The following is a 25,225-nucleotide window of genomic DNA, read 5'->3' on the forward strand; positions in this document are numbered from 1 at the left end:
TCTTGTCTTTGTTGTGGAATTTAGATTCAAAAAGGAAAAATAAAAAGAGTCTTGCGCAGTAATTTGCTCTCAAGGGGCAATGCCGACAAACCTTAATTGAGTAATCCCCCTCCAAGGGTGCTTCCCTCCCAGGGTGTCTTCTAAGTTTGCCACAAGCCCCGAGTGGCCTAGCTCACGTGGTTTTCAGTTTGTACACATTGTGTGTGTGTGTGCTTCAGCGCGGTGCCTCCAGGAAAGAAAAGCCTTCATTCTCACAGCAACAGACCCCACAGATGTGTACCTCTTCTCTCTGGAGAGCCGCGGAAGACTAGACTGAAAGAAGCCAGGATCGATCAATTCATTGATTAACCTCACGTAAACATTCACTTCCTCCTCTCAGACAGAGCCCAGCACAGATCCGATACTTAGTAGATGCTGAGTAAATGGATATGCTAATGAGCTTTGAACCTAAAAAATTTTATCTGTGTTACGTGCTGGATTTTGATCAGGGACCTGGTTGTGTTCCTAATTCTGGCCTGTCTTTTCTGGGTGACATTAAACAAATCCTGGAGCCTCAGCTTCCCTCCCAGTAACAATCGGGCTAGAAGTGGCCTTGTTTATTTCACAGAGTTATTGCGAAGATCAGAATTCAATCCAAATGAAGGACTGTATGGGAAAGGACTTTTTAAACTGAAATACTAAACACATGGAACTGGTTGCTATTCTGGTGGTAGCACATGGCATTATGTTTGGCTCTCCTCTGTATCATCAGGATAACAACATTCAGTGTTTTTTCACTCCCTGCATTAAAACATTTTGATAGCACGCTAGAGCGGTGATGCTGATTATTGACAAATTTCATTTAGGATAATCACCTCAGGGCAACGAGAGCACAGAATTACTTTGAAGTGGTGATTTTAACCTTTTCCAGTGTGGATAGACCCAGGCAAATAAAATATGGAATGAAATCCACAATCTTTTCCCGTCAAATAAAAATTCACTCTGTTATAACACTGAAGGAGTTGAAGGAAAGATTCCAACTCTGCAGACCCAGTGTACTTGCCCAGGGCACTTGGGACTCATGCAGAGCGATGGGGAAAACACTGAACCCACAGTTGTTAGATTTATAGCTGGGCTAGTGCAATTTCAAATATGGAAAAAGAGGAAGTAAAATAGTGGGTTATCATTTGGGAGGAATGAGAAGGACTAGGAGATGCAGATGGCAAGTTCATATTCTGTGATCTCTGAATGGGTCTGCCTCTAGTTTTCCTTTTGCTAAAACATGCATGGTCTTTTCCAAATCTAGCATTCTGGCACGATGCATTGACAGAAATGATCACATAGGAAGAGTGCCTGGGACCTCGTAAGCATTCAGCAAACAGTAGTTGCTATCATCATTATTGTTATTTCTCATTATCATCATCACAGCATGAGGGACGTTGATGCTTGTCTAGTCTATACTCCAGGACACTTACCTAATTTAGTGTTTGCTTTTCAGGCTCCGTTTCTAACGACGGTCGGAAAAGTCCTTTATCTCTCCCAGCTGTCTCATTTCTCAGAGCCAGAAACTGGGACCCAGAAAGGAGCTAACCTGTTCTAGGTCCCACAGCCAAGGAGAGGCAGAGGCAGGGGCAGGACCAGACTCAGAGCGCCCTACCTGATGCAACTTCTCACTTGTCATTAGCTGTCCCCTCACCATCGGAGATACGGGCATTTTGCCTCCTGGTGGGTTATGAATCTCACCATCAGACATTCTCTGAATCCTGCATTTCTTCTAACCACCTATTCCTCTGACTGCTCTGGGCATTTCTACTTTAGAACAGTGCCTGGCTCATAGAGGCTGCTCCATAAAAATTGTGGAATGAGTGGGTGGTTTCTGATTTTCTGTTCTCTACAGCTGAAGTACCTGAGCTCATTGTCTGCTGTGTAATCAGCCATTTGGTGACAGTGATGTGTGACCCCAGGTCCCTGGTGTTATCCCCTCTCTCCCCTTCTGATAGATCTGCCCTCTGTTAGTTGTGCTCTTCTACGTACAGACTTGGTAGCTCCGTTTGGAGATGAGTTTACCTTATGGGCCTGAATGAAAGCTCTCTTTTAGGAGGTGGGATCGCATGTGCTGCCTTCTGGTCCTCTGTCCCCCACTGCCTAATGCCTGACTCCCATACACTGGCTGAAGATATGTCTAGATACAAATTCTGGCAGATAGAGATGAAGTTAGGCTTTACCTCCACACCAGAAGGGCTGACTCTTACAGTCTCTAGGAACTTTGTGTTAGAGAGAAAATAGACTAGCTGGTTTTTATTTGCTTGGTGCACAGAAGAGGGGAAGGGAGGTAAGTTCTGACACTACAATAGAAAACCTCTTTGTTGAAGCCAAGTGCCAGCCTTGGAGAGCTGACGCTAAAGATGACAACACTGCCATTTGCCTGGGCTGGGTCTTCACAAGGCCATGTGTCTCGGTTTCTTCTCCACATCACATCTGCTCTGTGCCTGACTTGGAAGTCCAGTCAGAAGTGGTGGCTGCCACTGTCCTAGAGGATAGAAATGTTTTCTGGAGCAGGATTCTCCATCCTTGCTCTCAGCTTCAAAGTCTGTGATCTGGGGCAGGGGTTTTCTTACCTCCTGGCATGAGGAGGGCAGTTTGCAGACTGAGAGGCAAAGGATGAAAGCCAGCGGGGCTCCCTCTGTACCTCCTTCTCAAACCAGTCAGTATGTTGTTTCCATGCAAGGGTTTGTTTGAAAGAAGTAATTCTGCTACTGAAAGAAGTTTGAGAAACACTGGTCTGGTTACAGGATTCATGCCTAGGTATCACATGTCATTTGTTCTGAAACCAGCCCCAGTCATGTGTCCTACAAAACGAGAGCTGAGGTCAACTACCAGTTGACTTTGCATGGCTTGAATTTTCTGAGCTATACAATCATACCATGCTTTCCTTGATATGCGACTTGACGTAGTAGAGAGCTAAAGGCTTTGCTGGTTGTCTATGAAGAATTTGAAGCTCCTTTGAGGATACGTGAGAAAGAAGGAGAATTAGTTTTTTTGAAAATCATTTAATTTCTCATTTGATTCCCAACTTCTCTTGAGGAGATTGTTGTATAGATCAACACTGTACACCAACTAGACCAACAGACATATACAAAGCACTCCACCACCAACACCAGAATACACATTTTTCTCCAGTGCACATGGACCATTCTCCAGGTAGACTATATGTTAGGTTATAAAACAAGTCTCAACAATTTGTGAACGATTAGAATAACCCAAAGTATATTGTCTGACCACAATGGAAAGAAACCAGAAATGAGTTATAGAAGGAAAGCTGGGAAATTCACAAATATGTGGAAATTAAACAACCTCCTCTTAAACAACCAATGGTCAAATAAGAAATCAGAAGGGAATTTAGAGAATACGTAGAGACTAATAGAAATGAAAACCCAACATACCAAAACCCATGGGATGCAGCAAAGGCAATGCTTAAAGGGAAATGTACAAATGTAAATCCCTACATTAAAAAAGAAGAAAGATTGCCAATCAGTAACCTAACTTTATACCTTGAGGAAATAGAGAAAGAAAAACAAACTAAACCCCAAGCTAGCAGAAGGAAGGAAGTAATAAAGATTAGAGTGGAGATTAAAAACATAGAAAATAGGAAAGCAATAGGGAGAATCATTAAAACTAGAAGTTGGTTGTTTGAAAAGTTCAACAAAATTGACAAAACTTTATCTAGATGGACAAAGAAAAGAAGAGAGAAGATGCAACCATCGAAAATGAAAATGAGGACATTACTATTGACTTTACAGAGATAAAAGGACTATTAGAGGACTTTACAGAAAAAAAACCAACTATGAATAATTGTACACGGACAGATTGGATAACCTAGATGAAATAGATCAATTCCTAGAAACGTACAACCTACCAAGACTAAATAATGAAGAAATAGAAAATCTGAATAGACCTGCAACTAATAAGGAGATTGAGTCACTAATTTAAAATTTCTCAACAAAAATGAGTTCAAGAACAGATGGCCCCACTGGTGAATTATACCAAACATTTAAAGGACAATTAACAACAATCCTTCACAAACTCTTCCACGATGTAGAAGAGGAGAGAATACTTCCTAACTCATTCTATGAGGCAGCATCGCCCTACTACCAAAGACAGATGAAGATATGACAAGAAAAGAAATTACAGACCAATATCCTTACGAATACAGATGCAGAAATCTTTAATAATATATTTGGAAACCATATTCAACAGCATATTAAAAGAATTAAACACCCGGACCAAGTGGAATTTATCCAAGTGATGCAAAGGTGACTCAACATAAGGAAATCAATCATTGTAATATATCTCATTAATAGAATGAAGGAAAAAAAACCACATGATCATTCTACTTGATACAGAAAAGGCATTTGACAAATCCAAAGCCCTTTCATGATAAAAAAAAAAACCTCTCCAAAAACTAGGAACAGAAGGGAACTTCCTCAACATGATACAGGGTGTTTATGGAAAACCCAAAGCTAACATAATGGTGAAAAATGGAAAGCTTTCCCCCTAAGATCAGGAGCAAGGCAAGGATGCCCATCTTAACCACTGCTATTCAACATTGTACTGGAAATTCTAGCCAGAGAAGTCAGGCAAGGACAAGAAATAAAAGATGTTGAAATTAGAAAGGAAGAAGTAAAACTATCTTTTTATAGATGACAAGATACTATTAATAGGAAATCTCAAAGAATCTACAAGAAAGCTATGAGAGCTAATAAACTAATTGAACAAAGTTGCATGGTCCAAGATCTATACACAGTGGATTCTAAACACCAGCAATGAACAATATGAAAAGGAAATTAAGACACAAATTCCATTTACAATAGCATCTAAAAGAACAAGATGCTTAGGAATAAATTTAACCAAGGAATTAAAAGACTTGTACACTGAAAACTGCAAAATATTGCCAAGAAAAAATAAGTAAGACCTAAATAAATTGAAAGGCATCTTGTGTTCATGGATAGAAAGACTTAATATTATGAAAATGGCAGTACTACTCACAGTGATCTGCAGATTCAGTGCAATTTGTATGAAAACCCAACAGCTTTTTTTTGAGAAATGGAAAAGCCAATCCTCGTATTCATATAGAATTACAAGGGGTCCCTAGACAGACAAAGCTATTGCAAAAATGAACAAAGTTTAAAGACTCACACTTCTTGATTTCAAAACTTACTACAAAGTTACAGAAGTCAAAACAGTGTGGTACTGGCCTAAGGATAGATATACAGACCAATGGAGTAGAATTGAGATCCCAGAAATAGACCCATATATCTATGGCGAGTTGATTTTTTTTTTTTTGAGAAAGGTGACACATTCATTCAAGAGACAAAGAATTGACACTTTAACAGGTGGTGCTGGGACAACTGAATTTCCACATGCAAAATAATCAAGTTGGACCCCTACTTCACGTTATATACAAAAATTAACTCTGATGAACCAACTAAATATAAGAGCTAAAAATCATAGAACTCTTAGAAGAAAGTATATGGATAATTCTTTATGTACTTGGATTTAGCAACAGATTACAAAATCATGACCAAAAAAAAGAAAAATTAGATAAACTTGACTTTGTTAAAATTAAAACTTTTGTACAAAATTATCGTCAAGAAAGTGAAGACAACCTACACAATGGGAGAAAATATTTTCAAATCATCTATCTGATACGGGTTTAATTTCTATCTCTTAAAATTCAATGGAGAAAATGGGCATGGAACTAGAATAGACATTTCTCCACAGAAGATACATAATGTCCAATAAGCACATAAGGTGTTCAACATCATTAGTCATTAGATTAATGCAAATCAAAACCATAATGAGATACCATTTCATACCCATTAAGATGGCTATAATTTTTTAAAAGGAAAATAACAAGTATTGGTGAGAATGTGGAGAAATTGGAAACCTGTCCAATTCTGGTGGGAATGTAAATTGGTAAAGTCATGGGTGGGGGATGTATAGCTCAGTGGTAGAGTGCATGCCTAAGATGCATCAAGGTCCTGGGTTCAATTCCCAGTACTTCCATTTAAAAAATAAATCTAATCACCCCGCCCAAAAGAATAAAATAAAATGGTGCAGTCACTGTGGACAGCAGTTTAGCAGCTCCTCAAAAATGCTAAACATAGACTTACCATATGGCCAGCAATTATACTCCTAGGTATATACTTCAAAGAACTGAAAACAAGGACACAAGGAGATACTTGTATGCCAGTGTTCATTGCATCCACAATAGCCAAAACTTGGGAACAACCCAGGTGTCCATCAAGGATAAACACATAGATAGATGATATAGATAGATAGACAGGCAGACAGACAGACAGATCTATTTATTATAAGGAATTAGCTCACATGATTATGGAGGCTGGCAAGTCCCAAGACCTTCAGGGTGCATGAGAAAGCTGGATGCTCAGAAGAGTTAATAGTTTATTTCTAGCCTGTGTTCTAAGGACTGAGAACCAGGAGAACTGATGGTATAGTTCTAGTCCAAAGGCCATCAGGCTTGAGACCCAGGAAGAGCTGATGTTTTCGGTCCAAAGGCAGGAGGAAAGCTGATGATCCAGATGACCCAAAGGTCATGAGGCCGAAGGAATTCTTGGTTACTTATTGGAAGGTCAGCCTTTTTGTTGTATTCAGACCTTCAACTGATTGGGTGAGGCCCACTCCCATTAGGGAGGGCAATCTACTTGACTCAGTCTACTGATTCAAATATTCATCTCATTCAAAAACATCATCACAGAAAAACTCACAATAATATTTGACCAAATATCTGGGCTCCCTCTGGCCTAGTGAAGGTGACACATAAAACTAACCATTACAGTATTCTTCAGTAATTGCTTGCCCTTTGCCCTGACAAGTGGAGCTAATCCAATTACCATGGCAACAGTTCCTGCTTTACCTCCTGAGCTGAGGGGCTTTTCTCAATCTGTTTTCCACAGCCATTGCCAGAGCATATTACAAGTCTGGTTACAGCGTTTGAGGCAGTATGCTTCCAGAGGGCTTCTGGGAAAAGAGAAGCAAAGTGGACGTGCTCAGAGGCAAAGAGGCAAAGATGAAGCCAGGAGCAGAGTTAGAAGGCCTTCTGTTGCTGGAGATTCCCAGCGAGGCATGCCTACTGCCTCTCATACTTGTTTTTGCCACTTCCTCTGTTAATTCCAACCACCCTAAATATGGATATCAAAAAGATAACCATGTTCCTCTTCTGCTCATCAGCAGTCTGGTTAAGGGTCTCCTAAAGTTCCTGTAGAACAGAGGAGGGTATAACAAAACAGCCTGCAGGAACAGGCTGGCAATTCAAAGGAACATGTGGGTCGGCGCATGATCATTGCTGCCTCCTTCATCTGAGTGGGACCCACCTCGCCCTCAGCCCAAAACACTTTTTCTAGATTGCCATAGCTTGACCTGACGAGGATCTCTTTGGCAACCAAGGACTGACTCAAAGGGGATGTCTTGAGCCTCTGAGAATGTCTCAGGTGCACTGAGCTCGCCTTTGAGAAGTTGGCAGTTAAATACTTGTCAACCAAAGACATTGGGAGAGAAAAGAGGAAAGAAGTGCTTTCTAGACAACTCTAAAAGCTTACTGATCGTGATTCTTCTGCATTTCATAGGAACTCTACAAGCATCTCTTCCACCACTCACCAATTAAGTGCCTAATTGACTGGGAGAGAATTTATGTGGAACGTATTGCCCTGGCTTTCTTTGGTGCAATCTTGAACACCACTTGACTGTCCAAAAAGGAGAAAGCAGAGGGCCATCTCTAGTATGAAAAGTGGGAAATGTTTCCATTCCCCAGCTGACATTTTTCAATCTTGTGACCGGTGGCATGGTTCAGTTTCTCCATGGTGCCAACAGACCCTCTTCAAATGACCGGGTTTCTCTGTATGAGTCTAATTAATGCAAATATTGGATGCCCGTCAGAGGGGACTCACTGGCAGGGGCTGGCAGAAAAGGCAGGAAGGAAAGATTAGGAAAGTTAGTGCTGCCTCCTGCCTCCTGGTGTGGATCCTTTGCTCCGGTGCAATCCCAGAGGAATGAATTCCCAGCTGTGTTTCCCACTTGGATTCACATCCCTGTCTTCACGTATGACCTGCGCGATCCCTCTCCATCCCCCTTCTTGCCGCTGTGAAATAGGGCTTTGGACTGAGGTTCCTGTGGGAGTATGGGAACATCACTGAAGCTAGTCATTTCCACGGCAGCAGAAGGTTGGTAAAATTAACGTGGCGGCCTGCTCCTTCCATCTGTGAAGGAGGGAGCTGGCACTTGCTCACTTCCCCCCTCCCTTCTGCCTCTTCTTTTCTCCATTCCTTCCTCCCATTTTTACTGGCCTGGGGTACCGGTCTCCTGGTACTCATCCTGGCCATGAAAGCAATGGTGGCTGCCATGGGCCAGGTTGGCCAGCAGAGCTTGACATTCTGTGGAGGTTTTAGGACTTCACCAATATACCCAAAGCCATGATTCTGAGCATTCACAAGTTTTGGTGGGAGGTTTGTTTTTTTGGTGGGGGGAGATACTCATTGTCTCCAGCTGTCCAAATTGTGAGCAAATTAAGAAACAAGTCAAAAGAGAAAGGTGTATGAGCAACAAAATAGCACCCTTATTTTTAATAAAGCTCATATTGGGAGACGAGGCTTTTATCTGGGAAGAGGTAGACATTGTGATGATAAACCCCATAATTAGACGTAGCTGCTCAGTCACAGGCCCCTTTGGATCATAGGAGATTCCTGGCTTACTCTCCTATCCCTCACCTGGCTGGCGGCCTCCACCTGCAAAATTTAAGATACAGAGGAGCAGGACAGGATGCTTGCTTTTTGTGATGAGCTGGCTCTCAAGGAGAAAGGGGAAAGGAATGGGCTCGGCTACGGATGTCAGTTTGTCTTTTAAAAGCTCACGAGGAAAGAGTGAATGGTGGGGCAGGGAGAAGTCAGCAGTGCTATGCTAGTGAACTTCACAGTGAAGAAGATATCAAGGAGAGGGAAGACCCCCCCTCCCCCAGTACACACCAGTTTAAGCAACAGAAAAGGCTCTAGAGATCATCTGGGCAGTTCCATGTGAGGACATCTGGGCACACAGATGATATGACTGATGTCGTGAGGGGTAAGCTCCTAGCCTGCGCTAGGTGTCCAGGCACCTCGGTTCTAAGGTGCTTTTCTCACCATTCTCTCTCACTAGCACTTGAAGTGTTAGATGTGTTTGGTGGAATCTTTGACATAATGACAGAGGGAATAGATGGATAGAAGAGAAACAAGAATGGTGTAAAGACTCAAGAGAATCAATTTCTTGAGAATGTTGTTTTGCAAACTGCCCATCCTCATCTACATCACAGCCATCAGTACTCTCCTATAGAGTTAATGGTTGCTGGGTACCGACTCGATCATGTTCTATGCAGACGCATTTAGTACAATGAAATTGTGCGGGAGAGAGCTATGTGTGAGGAGGCGCCATCCCTCCGATGCCTCAAGAGTAGAGTTAGCGAATCCAGAGTAAACATTTTCCCTCTGGGAAGTGTATATTCCGCAGAATTACCGTTCTCGAAGGATGTCTATATTAAACAACATTGTTCAATGCTGCGTACTGTTAGCTGTTAGACATAACTTCTGTTCACAGAGTCTATATTCCTAGAGTAGGTCCCCAGAACACAGCCTCTTCCTCCCCACCACCCCACTGAGTCCTGAGCACTCTCCTCCCTTGCCTGGATGATAGCTGAATCCTCCTCACCAGTCCCTCTGCTCCTGTCCTTCCCCGCTGAAGTCTGTTCCTTACGTCGCGCAACAGTGAACGTTTGCTCACATAAACCAGATCACATCACAGTTTGGCCTGAAACCATCCAGTGGCTCCCGGCGCTGAGAATGAAAGCCTGAGTTATTACAGCGGCCTTCAGGAGCGGGCGTCCTGTTTCTTCTGCCCTCACCTTCTCCCCCTCTCCCCGTCAGTGTCTCACTGCCAGCCGCATTGGCCTTCTTCATTTCCTTAAAACAAAACAAAACAAAACAGCAAGTCATTCTCTTCCCTCAGGATCTGTGCATCTTTCATCCCTCTATTGGATATGCTCTTCTAGAAGTCTCCGTGGTGCCCTCTCTTCTGCACTTCACTCAGGCCTCTGTATCAATGTCAGTGTCCAATGCTCCAGTGTCAATGCTTCATTGTCAATATCCTTCACAAGCGAGGCTTTCTGGATTGCTGCGACTGAACGCGAACTGACGTGGCAGGAGCTTAACTTGTAGGAGTTTATTTCTGACGTAGGGTCCAGCAGCAGTTCCGAGCAGCTCCCTTCCCATGAGTGACTCAAGAGACCCTTGGAGGTCTCACCTGCCTGATTTGTTTACTATCTGTCCCCCACCCCCACCCCAAATGTACAGACTCAATGAGGGCGAGGGGTTTTGTCTACATTTTTTCCCCATCCGCTGCATACTCTATGCATTGAGTAGTGCCTCGTGTGTCATAGGTTCCCAATGATTATTTGTTGAAAGACTCTGGAAAGGTAGTGTTATGAGAGGGAATGGAAAATAAAACGGCCAAAGGAAGCATCTTTGTGCAGGTGTTTTCTTCTCAGGCTGAAGATGATGAAGATATGTCAATTCCATAGAATGATATTTGATTATTGTTATTAAAATAACCATAGGAGGTTTATGGGCTTTAGAACATAGTGAGGTTTTCAGCATTAAACTATGGATATTGTGTTAGTTTTCTGCTGCTGTAACAAAATACTACAAACTAAGTGACTTAAGCAACACAAAGGTGTCATCCTACAGTTCCATAAATCAGAGATCAGACAAAACTAAGACCTTGGCCTGGCTGGATTTCTTTCTGGGGGGGGGGGTCCATTCCCTTCTCATTTTGGTTGTGCGCAGTCTTCAGTTCCTGGGAGCATGGAAATCCCTGTCTCCTTGCTGGCTGTCAACTGAGCACGGTTCCCACCTGCTAGGACGCCACGTGTATTCCTTGACTCCTGGGCCTCCTCAAAGCCAGCAACAGCATGTTGAGTCCTGTCACACTTTTAATCTGGCCTGTCTCTTCTTGCTTTTCATCTCTGTGACCTTGTCTTCTGCCCCCTCCTTTTGATTGTAAGAGCTCTTAGGATTACATTTGATCCACCTGGATAATCCATCAAAGAGTCAATTTAGTAACAACCTTAACTACATCCGAAGCCTTAAGGTAACAGATTCACAGGTTCCAGGGATTAGGATGTTGGCATCTTTGAGGGGCCGTTATTCTGCCTACCCCAGATATAAAATCGAATATAAGGTACGGCATTGTGAGTAAGAATGTAAGCGCTGGAGACATGAAGACCCCAGTTTGAATCTCAGCTCTCATCTTGATGCTGGGTTCCTCTGGACGTGTTTCATAACCTCTCTGACATTCCAGTTCCTCTCTGCCAAATGGGGACGATAATGACACCTGCCTAACAGAACTGTTCTGGATATTGGAAATGATGTGTGGTACACACCGGGCACGCTGCTTTACTCCTTTCTAAGATATAATGTGAGTGTGCCTATTGTTCTGAAGGCTAGCACCAAATCCAGCTTAGAGCCCACCTCAGAAGACCTTACTTTTAATATAACTAAGGAGGGCTCCATAGCTAAAAAACTCCCTTAACCAGCTGGGTTTGTAGGGAATGAGGGGGAAGTTTAATTTAAGTGTTTATGATTCATTTACACCTAAATCACTGAATACTATTTTAAGGACATTTGATGGCTCAAGGCTTTTCAAATAATCATAATGCCTCTTGCTTAAACAGAAAGCCTGCCAAGAGTAAACAAACTCAAATACCATTTGCTTTGAAATTCTTCAACAAATTTAGAGGGGTTCTAATCCAGTACGTTGTCTTCTTCCATCTGTAATCCCTGCAGGGACAGCCCTCCTGAGAAGAAACACCAGCTCTATTTACTGAATGGGGAGTTAGAAACCGTGGTAGGCGTGAGTGCAAAGGAAAGCACTCATTTCATTGGAATGTTTCTGTTTTAGAATTTTTTTCTGGGTTTCAGCTACAGTAATTGGGAATTTTGTTCTAATGCTGTCCATTAGCTAGACAATGCACCTCTTTTAACTAAGGGGCAAGAATTCTTCCACAGCCTCTAGGTGAGAAGTGCATTTCCTGGAGGTTTTGAAGACAATTTGAGCTTGTAAATTGATGAATTTGATGTCGCCACTAAATTGAACTAACTGCCTTTTGATGGGCTGGAGTGCAGCTTGTGACTAACTAGGGAGGGAAGGATTTAACCAGTGCGTTTTTTAGATGAAACAAGACATGGGAGGGCTCACGTCTTGACCAACTGTAAGAGCCTTCTCCCACCTCTTTTCCTGAGCCTTCTTTTTCCCTTTACCACTTCTTGAATCACTGGCATGGCCATAGTACTTGGAATTCCAGCTAGCACAAAGCCACAATGAGATACACGTACTTCATGGTTGTTGAGAGATGGTTTTTATACATCAGCCCATCTATGGGCATTTGTTTTACGGTTCCTGCCAAAGGGCCAGTCAAGATGGGCTGCTGAGGTATTTGAGTGACCTTTCTCCAGTATCGCTGGGGCCGGAAGGAGGCATCAGTAAGTGATGGAAGAAAGAGGAGAACTCTGCTTGCTTGAAAGTAAGGGTGGTATTTCCTAACTCACAGAGTAAAATGAGTTTGCGACTTATGTACCTTTTGCGAGGAGATATGGCGAGGCAGAGGTGAATTTGTTGGCATCGATCACTCTCCCAATGATACAATGTTTAACAACATTACAATATAATTTTCCAGTCACTCTCACAAGGACTGAGGAATTTCTGGCTGTCAACAGAGCCTATGAGGTGGGGTTTCCTGGGCTCTTGAGTCGTCCCAGGGAACTTGGGGGCAACCATGAGATGTGGATCAGAGATTAGCTTTCAATACATGAAATAAAAATATGAAAGCAGTAGTGAAAACGAGCTGTGCCTGGGCTCTTCTAGCTTGTCCTGGGAAGAAGTGTGGTGTCAGGGAGCACATTTTCTAGAAAGATGGGTGTAACGCTTGAGAGTTCACTCTATAGTATGTAGGTGAGGAAGCCTCATTCCTCTGAGATTTAATGCTCTAACCATGGAAAAGATTGATAGAAGAAAGTAGGCTTTCTATAGCAGTTTAGCCTCTGATGTGGCCCAAGGAGGGTCTTAAGATCAAAGGCTGAGAAAATTTTTGCCGAGAACATTTCTCTAAGTAGCTATGACATCATTTTGTGAGCCTATCTGGAGCTCCTGTACTAATAGTTATTACCAGCCAAAGGCATGTCTCTAGCCACACACACACACACACACACACACACACACACACACACACACACACGGCAGAGCTGGCTGGAGCAACAGGCAGCCAGCAGTGAGCTACACTGTGTCTGGGAGAAAGGCCACTTGTTGAGTGGTGTCAGTGACCTCCACAATTATGCATGGAGGAAGACGCAAAATTTGGTGTGAAAGCCACAGCTTCAATCAATCTATAAGTAATCTTTAAAGGTTGTCGAGATGTTTCAGTCCCTAGGACACTGTGACCAGAAGCATTCTGTATTAAAAAACAAAATAAGTGAGACCAAAAAAAAAATTTCAATGAAGCCAGTCACAATCAAACATTTTCAAGAGATTCCAGACATCATTCTGGAAGAGATACCATCTGTCAGTCAGTTTATTACTCTGTGAGGGGCACAGGCAGCTTTTTCTTGTGTAGGTCATTCTCCCTACTTTTCTAGTAGCTGTGTGACTTAAGTCACTTCCTCCTCCTGAGCTTTGTTTTCCTTGTATTTTAAGACAAAGTGGTTGCATTAAATTATCCCTAAAGAAATTGTGATTGGAGTGACATGGAAGATTGCCTTGTAGTGTTTGTGCCACTACTAAATATTTGGGTAGGTGTTTTATGTAGCCAAGGTTATATTTATTGATAAAAGTTACAGAGTAAAACAGGAACTGGATTTTCCAAACATAGAAAAGATAAACGACTATTATCTTTTTAAATGAAAAAAAATACATTTAAGGTATACATTACATTGGAATTATTTTTAATTTTATCAAAGATTGTTTTGCTACAGATTGATGCTTTCTTTATGTCTGGTTTGAAATGGGAACACTGTATTTCTGTGAACACGAGCATCTTAGTCCAGGTCATCGGGCTTAGACATAAACTCTCTTCCCTTACCATGACGGCGCCCTTCCGTGGCCCCTGACCCTGGCCTTGATCTTGCTGACTGCTGAGAAGCTTCAAGGAGAGTGGGGATGGTTTACTGCCAATCCAGTGCTGCTGCTGGGAAGCCAGTTCTGGATGCAGCCTTGCCCGTCTAATGGTTAGTCAGTTAATACCTTTTATAACGTGGAGTAGGTGTTTCATAAATTGTGCTCCTATTATCCCACCAGTAAAGTCACATATTTTTGTCCCCCCGTGTCTGAGTATGCCACCTTTCAGTGTCTGCATGTCTGTGGATGTGTGAATGTGCATGTGTGCACCTGTCTCTTCCAACTCTCGACCAGTCTTGTGGGACTTAGGGATTCTGAGTAGGTAGGCTGTGTGATCAAGGCCAAGGGCACTGGCTGTGTGGGTCCATTTCCCAGCAGAGGCCAACTCTTTGGCTGCTATTGTCATGGGGCTCGGCAGCCTTTCTCAAAGCATGGGGCCCCACCATCCAGAAATCAACCCTGAGCCACACTTACCATCTTATCTGTCTTGAAGAGTTAGGTTGAACCTCTAAAACCAGAAGAGGCTTTGTGTCAGTCTACTGGCCACCTAATCACTGGAGTCTTTCGTCCACCTTCAAGATTGGATCAATGTTGTTGAGAAGGACAGCAGGAGTCGTTGAATAAATGTGGACCAGGGGTTCAGATGAGCAAAGGGAAGAGTAGTTTTCAGAGGCTAGAGGTCACGTGCAAGAAGGAATGTTCTAGAAGGGGGAAAATGGCAAAAATTGTTTGACTCAGCCAGGGAAAGATAAATCCCATTCTTTCTCCCTTTTTTGATGAGCTGACTTCTTTACAGCTCTCCTCTCCCTTTTCTAGAGCTAGTACCCCATGAAAGCGTCGTGTCCTCATCTCTTTGTTAAGCAAGTAGGATTAAGGTACCCACCTGCCTTAGTGCTGGGGTCCGGTGGGAAGTCACCTGTCATCCCTGCTGCTCTCACTTGCACAGACAGCCACTGTCCTACTGGAAGGAGCCCTGGGAATAAGTGAATTTAATATAATAGTTTTAATTTTTCATCCCAAACATCCTCACGTTCAGAGATTTTATAGACTTGAGTGAAGTGTTGTCCTGTACAATGCCACTTCTGGTTAAAAAGTGCAAAATATTTCTAGCTCTTACGTCAGCATGACACCAGGGTACTGAGAGATTGAATATTCTCTTTGTTTCTTCTGTTTTTGAATTGACTGATGTTTGGGGCATTGAGTAAAGACAGCCTGAGACCAAAACTGAGCCATTAACTCCTAGATGTTGACAGTTTCCAAGGAAATGTTCTGTGCCTGAGGTCATTACTCAGATGGCTCCTTAAATGCGCTCATCTTGGCACCTTTTGCACTTGCTAAATTCCATTTGAAGACAGGAGAGAGAATTTTGTGGAAAGCAGTTATCTTACACTTTGGTGACGTTCCTGCTTTCCCCTCCATGATGAATTTGGGGGCTGGTTCTTGTACCGCTCCGTGGGGTGCTTTCACTAGAATTTTGTTGTACGTTACAGATAACCAGTTGTATCTAATTAAACAATAATGATGGCAGTGCCAGGCATTTTTCTGAGAATTAATGACCAGCTGGGAAAAGCTGATGGCTGGAGAGTCTGCCAAGGGCTATTAGTTCCAGCCGGCCATTAATCTCCAGAAATGCCCACTTGTGACGTCATTGTGAGTACTGAAAAATGAAAATGGAAGGCAGTCTCCTGATGTTTATCACGTCTTTCTGAATAACAACTTCCCTATGTATTATCCCGAAGTTGTTCTTTTCTTTTTTATCCTCCAGTGGTCCTTTAATCTTACAATTTGTTTCTTACATGCAGTGCATGAAAACGGAATTTCTCGGCTTCTATATAACCGTGGCTGTTTTTTTTTTTTTTTTTAAAGAGTTCCAAGTTGAGAAGGTTTTCCTTAAATATTTTGGATGGTGAAACCAGAATTGGTCTTCACCTGTGACGCTGGAATTTGATGTGTCCATATTATCAGAACTCTCTGCTCATGGCAGGAAATGGTTGCAAATGTTGTGAATAGCAGCTGTTGCAAAGATGTGCGTTCAAGGACCAGATTCCATGAAATTAGAGTCACATTCCTAGTAGATGAAGAGAACTGTCTGCCAAGAAAAGCTGTGGTGGTTTGTCTCTATAATATTTTCGATTAGTGCTGCTGAATGCAGGAGGAAAATAGAGAACTGACTAAAATATTCATTACCTTCTTGCATAATTTAATGACTTATAAAGGAAGACAACAATTCCACATACAGGCAATCTATCAAGAACTTGTTCTAAGCTCATAATACTAATTTTAAAGTTATGTTGGTTTTTAGCCCATTTTTTTACTCCTACGTGAAAGAAAGTTCTTGAAGTCCGTTAAGATCCCAGCCAACGAGCTGGAAATGTTTTGCCAAGCACGGAAGCTACAGATCCCATTTCATTTCAGCCATAAGCGGTTTATGTTTTACAAACACCACAGCATTCTTCTTGCCACAGGAAGTTTGCTGATGATATCGGTCCTTCTAAATGCATGTTAAGTGTATGCATTTTGGGGGAGTAGAATGAGTCAGCATGTCATTAATCATAGCTTTTGGGGCACTGACTCACTCCTGGCAGAATGGGATGGCCTCATTGGGCAGAGCGTGAAAGAGAAAAAAAATCCATTCTGGGGTCAGTCCGTTTCTGTAGATGCAGATCAAATTTGCACCCACTTCAGTGGGTAGTTATCAGGCTAAAGGATGTTACAGTGGACCCTGAAAAAGAAGACACCTTATTTTTGCAGGGAGAAAACACTAGAAATTCACAATCTTACTTAGGAAAGTGACCAAAGGGCCTAGAGAGCTGAGAGGGGACTTGGTGTATATCTAAGGCCCAAATCAGTGCGCCGGGCCCCTGTCTTCCACAACTCAGCAAGGTAGGTCTTCTATCCAGTGTTGATTATTGGGCTCTCAAGTGGAATTTCTTCTCTTCGTTAGGGGGTTTTGAATATGGGGAGGGTATTGGTGACAGCCCCAGTTGTCTTTGGAAAACAAAGAGTAAAAAGCATGGAAGTCGGGCCCTCACCAGAGCAGATCAAGGAAAGAAACATAAACGAATGCACTAATCATTGCTGGACATGTGCCATTGTCACCTGTAAATATTTCTATGTTATCTCAAATTGAAACGTGAACTCTCCATGGTGTTTATTTAGATCCATTATGGGTACTGGTATGAGTATGTTTCAGTGAGCGCACTTCCGGTCCAGTTGAAAGACTGTTACATTCTCCTTGTGCTCGCAACAGTGATGTGCAGAGTTGAGTCCGCTGTTCCCAGGGCTTTTGTACTGTAAACCAAGGCCCTAAAATAAACTCCCCAAACTGCTGAATGCTTTTCTTTGAAACTCGCCTAGGGAATGTTGTTTCTTTAGTCTTCCCTGGGAGTAGATTTGATGTAAGACGTTCGCTGCTTTCGTGAAGCTCTAACTTGAGTTCATTTTGTTATGTGGTGACCACAGTTCTGGATGACGCCCCCCCTGGCACACAGGAATACATTATGTTACGGCAAGATTCCATCCAATCTGCGGAATTAAAGAAAAAAGAGTCCCCCTTTCGTGCTAAGTGTCACGAAATCTTCTGCTGCCCGCTGAAGCAAGTACATCACAAAGAAAACACAGAGCCCGAAGGTTTGTGCACGACGGACGCGTGTCTTGCTTGTTTTCTCTCCTTCTCTCTCTCTCTCTCTCTCCCTTTTTGACTGTGCATTGATTGCCCTCTGTGTGTTGTTTGGCCCCTGACATCGTTCCGAGGCCCGTGGCTCGCCAGTGACTGTGTTATGCAGCCTCGGGCGGGACACTGTCTAACACAGTCACCTCGGGCTCTTCCTGCTTCTCGCAGCTGACACGTGCCGTTCAGCTGGGCTCATGACGCTGCCCTGTTTTGGCTGCTAAAGTTGCTTGCTCCTGTAGCCAACATCGGGCCACTGGGTCTGTTCCCATCACCTTGCCTTCCTGAAGCAGCAGTCGGCTGAGGAATGGCCCTTCCCAAATGAAACAATGAGAAGATGGTGCCAAATTGTCTCACTCCTCTCCACTCCATAAAGCCTTCTGCATTGTGTTCGAAGAATGCTCATGATCTACTCAGTCGGCTGAAGCAGACCCCGACTCCCCATGTCATGCACGCCCCGTGCGCTTGGCCATAGTGAAATGCATGCCTCGAGGAACCCATAGTAGCTTGTTTTGCTTTTCAGCTCAAGTACAGGTTTGGAAAGCTCTACTTGCTGTTACTTAAACTGAAGTCACTCAGGTGTTCATCACGATCCACGCTCCAAATCTATCTTTAAAGTTGTCTCCAGAAAGAGGATCCGTTCACCCCCACCCCCCTCACCTTTTTGGCATATATCAAACAGGGACATTTTTCACCTCACAAAATGTGGTCAGCTTTTTGCCACCTGTGTCCATTTTGATTTCCAAAATGATATTTGAGAAGTATACTATGCCTTCTAATTAAATACTGATCATCCAACAGCTCGTGTTCCCCCCAGACCAGATACTATCCCTGCAGTTTCCCAGTGAATGACACTGGAAGTGACAGAATTCACCAGTCCTTTGGCAGCCGGTGTGCACTTTGGCGTAAGTGGTTCTGGTATGATTTCTAGAAGGGCCCTTGTTCTTATTTCAAGTTGCCCTTTTTGCAGCATTATGGGATCTTCAGTACAACTGTCTTTCTGACCTGGAAAAGACTGCCACATAGTTCTGTTCAAAGTTTGGTGTCTAAGGAAATTACCCCAAATTGACTAGTCTATAGTTTTAGAAGCAAATTTTTACATCTTAAAGTCTCCCCATTTTCCTTCCTTCCACATAGAGCTTTAAATGTTCTTTGGCAGAAAATGAGAAGTGTACCTTTTTTATGTTTAATTCTATTTCAGCAATAGAATAGAGCATTTGCGTTTGTTTTCTACCCAAACTTTGGTATCCCAGCTATCCACTTTGCCTCTGAGTTCTGATGTCAACACTTACTCATCTGGAGATGTAAATGGTGACCCTTTACAGTGAGTAAGTCCAAGTTTTCATGGTTTCGTAGAGGAGATACTAACTTGATTTTATGCTTCAATGAAACAAAAAAAGTTCAGCTAGTGACAATTACTTTAGTACATATGATACATTCCAGTATTTTTTTCTTTTCTCTAAAGTTGCATGTGTGTGATATATATATTTGCAAGCACAAAACAATATCTGTATTATAGAAATATACTGTTTATTATATAATTATGTTATTATAGCCATTATATTATAATAAGCCATTTGAGAAGCAGTTGGTTAAATTCAGTCAAGCAATTAGGCTAGAGACTTAACTTCAAATTGTTTTAACAACTCTCGGATTTAAAAAAAAAACAGTTGCATAACGAAATTTAAGACCCCATCCCTTTTCTTATTAACATATAATTTTGACAGGATCTATTCATTTTCAAAATGTCATCCGGAGTGTATTGTGAATATCGTTGTGAATGTTTTCTGAAGAATTCTTTCGAGAACAGTTAGCAGTGAAACTCATATAAGGTTTGGATCCTTTTTAATCTGTCATTTCGTCCACGCGTCGGGTATTTCTAATGTGGCTGCCATCCTTGTATACTTTGATGGCCATTGTCTTCTTTCAGATTGAAGATTTCCCTTCGTGTTGCTTTCATGCCAAATCCTCTGAAATAGTGAAGCTAATATTTCCTTCCTTATTCGTATGAATTATTTGTAAATAGTAGTAGAGACATTGGAGGTTTTCTGGGATGACATTTGAATACTGTTTACAATTTTACTGTACCCCTTTCCAACAAAGGCCCAGAAACTAATGGTGAACCCAGACCTTAAAATGAATACATCTGATCTCTGTACAAATTAACAGGATCCCGAAGACTTTAGATGGGGGCAAGGCAAACATGCTGTGGAAGAGACCTTGGATAAATAAGGGAACACTGCTAAGATACTAACATGCCAACTTCATGGAGGCTCCGGAAGCCCGTCATTGCAGGAGGGGAAGTACTTGTGGGCTTGCAAGGGTTCAGTGGCCATTCTGGCAACCTGGAAGATTTTTGCAACACTGGTTTTTAAATGCTGTAAGGTACAGTCTTCCATTCTCTCTTACAGTTGCTGTCACATTTTATTATAATTCGTAGAAACAAAAGGTCTCTTTATTACAAATGGATGGACTCTCAGTTCTAAACTGCGTCCATACTTTGAAACATTTGCTTCTCATGTGAAACATTTTGGAAAGAGAGTTCCTCTCATGATCTCTCTGCCAGAGTATGAGATCTTCATTGACCTTGGCTGTGGCTGTCCACCAGTTCCACTGCAGGTGAAGGCAATGGGCAGGGTGGTTAAGCCATCCATGGTTGGATCCATGCAATGCCAAGCTGCCAGGGTGACCTCTTCTAACAAGATTGTCTTATACATACATACATAATTTATGACCACCTGAGATTTGATACAGATAACTTATTTACAGTTGTTAATAATCATCTATCCTTTTGAAGACATTTTGGTATTGTGTCCATGGCCCTCAGAGTTCATGTAAAAACAGTACATAGAGGGCCTGGAATAGTTCGCTGGCTTTTCAGGGTATACTAAGGCCAGATTACACTTTGCCAAAAACAGGCTTCTATTTCTGAGCAGCCATTTCAAAAATAAAGTTCTTTAGTCTGTTCCAGATACTTGTGATTTTCAGTGATGTGGTTATTTCCATAAAAATCACTGGTGATGTCATCTTATATGAGTCCTGGAATTTGGCTGAAGAAGCACACACAGATATCTGAGAGCCGAATCTGGCCTGGTACCAGCCACACTCTTTGTTACAAGAAAGCCACATGGAGGGTGGAGAGTGTTACCAAAATCTTTTTCTTACTGTTCCAGGAGCCTTTTGGCAAGAGAAAGTATAATCTTCATAGCTTTATTCTTTTGTTCATTTTTTTTTCTTTCATTGCCATGTGTGCCAAAATGAAATCACTGATTTTAGAGTCACTTCTGGAAGCCAGTCTTTTATCAGCATAGATGCTGCTTCCTAAATGCCAGTCATTGGGCTTTTACCAATGTTTGAAGACTGTTCAAAAGAATCACAACAAGCTAGACGTGCTTCTAAGGAGATAATGTTCAAAATCTCCAGAGAAAAATACATCATGGATTCTCAACATTTGCTTTTTGGATTGAAAATCCTGATGACAATAGTGAATTTGAAGGAGTTAATGCAAAAGAGGAAAATATTCCAGAGCTCAGGGATTTGTCACCATCTTTTACTCAAGCATTTGGCCTCCTTCCTACAGTCCTGTTTTCCTGTGATTTAAAAAATATATATGTACATTTCATCTCCCTCAGGACATCCATAACCTTTTGATTCAGAGAGGCATCCAACCATGACTTTGGTTGAAGGCGAAAAGAATCTGTGCTCCAGACCAGTGATGAAGTGTGGCAGATTTCACCAACCAAAAGGAAGCCACAGTATGTGCCCCCTGTGAAGGGCGCACCTTTGTAACTCACACAATGACTGTTACTCTGGTAATGCCTTGGTTTCTTTATCCCAGAAAGAGGATCTGGCACCGTGAATGTCAGTCTTGCCTACATGGTAGGAGAGAAAGAAGATGGAGGAATATAAGGAACATGTGGAGGGAAATTTCCTCTTCGCTTTTTCTTCAACTCTGTTGTCCCCTGTTGTGTGTCTTCCTCATTTTAATACTAATTTGCCTTTTGAGAAAAATGGCTCTCATATTGTTTGAATTAATAGCTCAATAAAACTCAGCAACCTCAGATGCTCGACACCTGAAAATGCCTTGACTCACAGGCAGGATAGGCCTGGGTTCCATAGCTGTCCCCTTGAGGGCGAGAACTGGGGACCTATTCCTATTTTAGTAGGAAAACCTGGGGCCATATCTTTGAGTGACTCTGAGGAGACAAAAGACTATCCTTAATCTTTTAATTTCAAAAGAACTGTGACTTAGGGTCACCCTGCCTTTGATTTATGACCTGATAGATGACAAAACATCACTAGAGAGTTTACTTTGCTCATTGAAGCAAATGGCAGCTTCATTGCGGAGTCACAAGAAAGAGTGAAATATTGGTCCATATTGAAATCAAATTAAACAGCCAGAAATCTGAAAGCCCGGGTGACTAGCAATGAGTAACATATTCAGATGTGTTTCTCTGGGTTATGTGGCAGCTCCTCCTCAGAAGACAACTTGGCACACCCTACTGACATTAGGAAGCTGGGAACGGCGCTGAAAGCCAGTCTCTCTTCTTTCCTATTTCCCCGCCTAATGGCAGCAAACACAGCATTAAGTCATATTTTGGAGATACTTTCCACTCTCTGGAAAACTCCTAATTTGATCAAGGAAGTATACTTAACAGCCAATAATTCAATTTCAGGTCAGGATGGGGATTTATGATTCTCTTACTAGATATATGCAGCTCGGTCTCCAGGCGGTCTTTTACTGTAGAAAATAACAACCATTTCTTCTTTAGTGATTCATCCTTTAAAGCAACAGGGCTCTCTTCTGCCTTGAGCCTGTGTGTTCCCGCCGAGGTGATGGTGATGTCTTCCTGGCAGGTGGCCTCTCCTTTCCAGCTCTTGACTGCGGTTTCCCTCGGTTAATGCACTGGAGCCAGATATTTCTCCTGTGTGACGCCAACCAGGAATGAACCATTTCAAGCCTTTCTGTTGAAATGAACACTGCCCTGGGAAGGTGCTCAGAAAGGTCTACTGGATGAATGAGGGTGGTGATTTTGGAAACTTAAGAACATCTGCCTTTCTGACCCAGCACGGGATGACCCAGGTGCACGGTGGTGCATATCCCGAAAGGCGTAGCCTGGATGACTTTTCGCTGTTTCCCCAAGTGCAGCCTAACCCTGAAGCCTGGAAGGCTGCCTCTGTGAGGGAGAGGCTCCAGATGTGCTGCTCCGATGTTCACTCTTCTGTTTTAAATGAGAACCCACTGGCCTGGTCGAAGAGAATGCTGCATTCACTCTACCCTCTTTCATATGTTCTACAGTAACCATCAGATCAATATTTCCCAAATTATGTTTCATGAAACCCTGATCGTATGTCTTTGTGAAAGGACACATTCTGGGATCAAATACCCGTTTCCCAAATTCCACACCACTCTCAGAGGGTCAAGGTGCTTAAGAAGGTATTAACGGTTTTGAGGAGTCTTACAGATGAGGAATCTTTCTCACTCTGGGCAGTTCAGACGTAAACAACATCTTCCAGCTCCGGGATGCTTTTTGTTCTTAAAACCTGTTAACATCCCACAAGTTCGCTGTGGGAAATGGCATATGCTGGCCCCACTGAACCATGTATTCTGGTCCGAACTGGGCTTTGACAAGTAACCCGCTTTCTCTCTGACCCCGACCTACTACTGTCTTTGGGGAAATGCTACTCAGAGCCTGGTCTGTGGTTTGGGGCTGTGTCTGAAATTGTTACCAGTCCGTGATGAGATGAGGAGCTTGTGCCAGCATGTAAATCCATGCACTGTTTCCTGCATCAGGGAAGTATTGCTGGCTTGCTGTGAAAAGTAGCTTCAGCTGAGCCAAATTTAAAATATGCTTAGTGACAGGTTCACAGATCAGCACTAAGCCTGTGGCCCCTACTTTGAGTAACATTGCTTACGTTACTTCCATGATTCTCAACCTTGATTCCGCATTAGAATCATCCGAAGACCTTTTAAATAATACTGATGCTTGAGCCCAACATCAGACCCAAACCAACCAACTAATTAATAACTTGTCCAAATGAAAACCCTGCAAAATGTCTTGTGGAAGAAGCTCCAAGTGGGTACTGTTTAAAAAGCTTCCTCAGGTGATTCTAATGTACTAACTGGATGGGAATCACGGCCTTAGAACAAAATCACCTTGGCCTTAGGACCGTTAGCTGATGTCAGCTGTCAATTCAGAATTCTTATCATGCTGATTGCAGGGGCCTCTTCGGGAGGTGCCCTGTGATTAGAGGGCACTGCTGGACAGGCAGCACTTCTGTGACCTCTAGAGCTTGTGGCCATGTAAGGTATCCATCTTTCCCACCACACACACACACACACACACACACACACACTCACTCACTCACTCACACACTCGCACACACACACTGCTACGTTTTTCAAGTTCCCTTGCTGCTCTGCACTCTTAGAAATATAATCAGGCTTCTCCTTAGGAGTGTGGGGTAATCTGCCACCTTGTGACCGACATCCTTTCTTGCAAGCAGTTGTGGAAACACTTGCTCTGCTCTCAAACTATCATTCAGCTTACAAATGTGGGAGGAAGCATTCCTCGGGACCATGTGTGACTGTACTTAAAGATGATGGAGAAGGAGCAGAGCGTATCAGCATACCCAAGAAGTACTTCCGTGTGCTTCTTGACCTGCCTGCCGCTGCTCTAGGGTGAGATTGCAAAAGGTGACTCCAGCTGCTCGTGATCTGGGTATCTGTCCCCAAGTTACGCCAGAGGCTCTCGTCACTGAAGCATTGCCCTCTTACCACCTAGACATCGCCAGCTCCTGCAGCGGAAAGTTATGACAGCAGCGTGGACGTGAAAACTGACTTTGACACGATTGGGAGACTTTAAGTGCTCTCCATGATTATAAATCATTCCTAGCGTTCTAAAGTACATTGATTCAGGTGTTCATTTGTTATACGCTACAGCATTTCTCAGTGTGCTTAAGAATATGCAGCTTGAATAATGCCCCGGGGAAAGTGTGGAACAAGAGATATTACATCCCGCATATTATCAGTCACTTAGCCTTGTCTTGCTTCACAGCCAAAATCCGCACTCACTCCAGCCCATCAAAATCACATGTTCACTTCCACCCATGTGCTCGCCTGTTTCTCCTTCTGAGCCCCAGCTATTTTAAGATACGTATTTTCAGAACAGCTCCAGGTCAACCTTCACGCATGTCCAGCTTTGGAAGCAACAAGTGTGCATTATCTGGAAGACCAGCTCTCCAAGGAGGAAGGAAAAGAGCGCCCAGTTCCGCCAGGTCACGTCTTCATGCAGTGAGAGCACCGTGCAGAGCCCCTTAGAGGCACGGTCACAAAGACCCTGGCGGGTAGGGGCTGCTCCCAGCGCT

The 25,225-nt window shown here is 42.9% G+C and overlaps 1 protein-coding gene and 1 non-coding gene across 3 annotated transcripts in view; both read left to right on the top strand.

Moving 5' to 3' along the window:
• FGF13 (fibroblast growth factor 13) overlaps positions 1-25,225 on the top strand; it is a 442,238-nt gene that overhangs the window by 239,614 nt on the left and 177,399 nt on the right. The window contains exon 3 of one of the 2 annotated variants that reach the window (XM_031445397.2): positions 17,650-17,817. The exons of the other annotated variant lie outside the window; for it this stretch is intronic. Within the exon in view, the coding sequence (XP_031301257.1) occupies positions 17,650-17,817 (168 nt within the window). The remainder of the gene's footprint in view (positions 1-17,649; positions 17,818-25,225) is intronic. 2 annotated transcript variants of the gene reach the window in all.
• TRNAL-AAG (transfer RNA leucine (anticodon AAG)) lies at positions 5,973-6,045 on the top strand. The gene has a single exon. It is a non-coding gene; the product is annotated as a tRNA-Leu (tRNA).

The sequence above is a fragment of the Camelus dromedarius genome, chromosome X, assembly GCF_036321535.1.
Source record: "Camelus dromedarius isolate mCamDro1 chromosome X, mCamDro1.pat, whole genome shotgun sequence".
Taxonomy (NCBI): Eukaryota; Metazoa; Chordata; class Mammalia; order Artiodactyla; family Camelidae; genus Camelus; species Camelus dromedarius.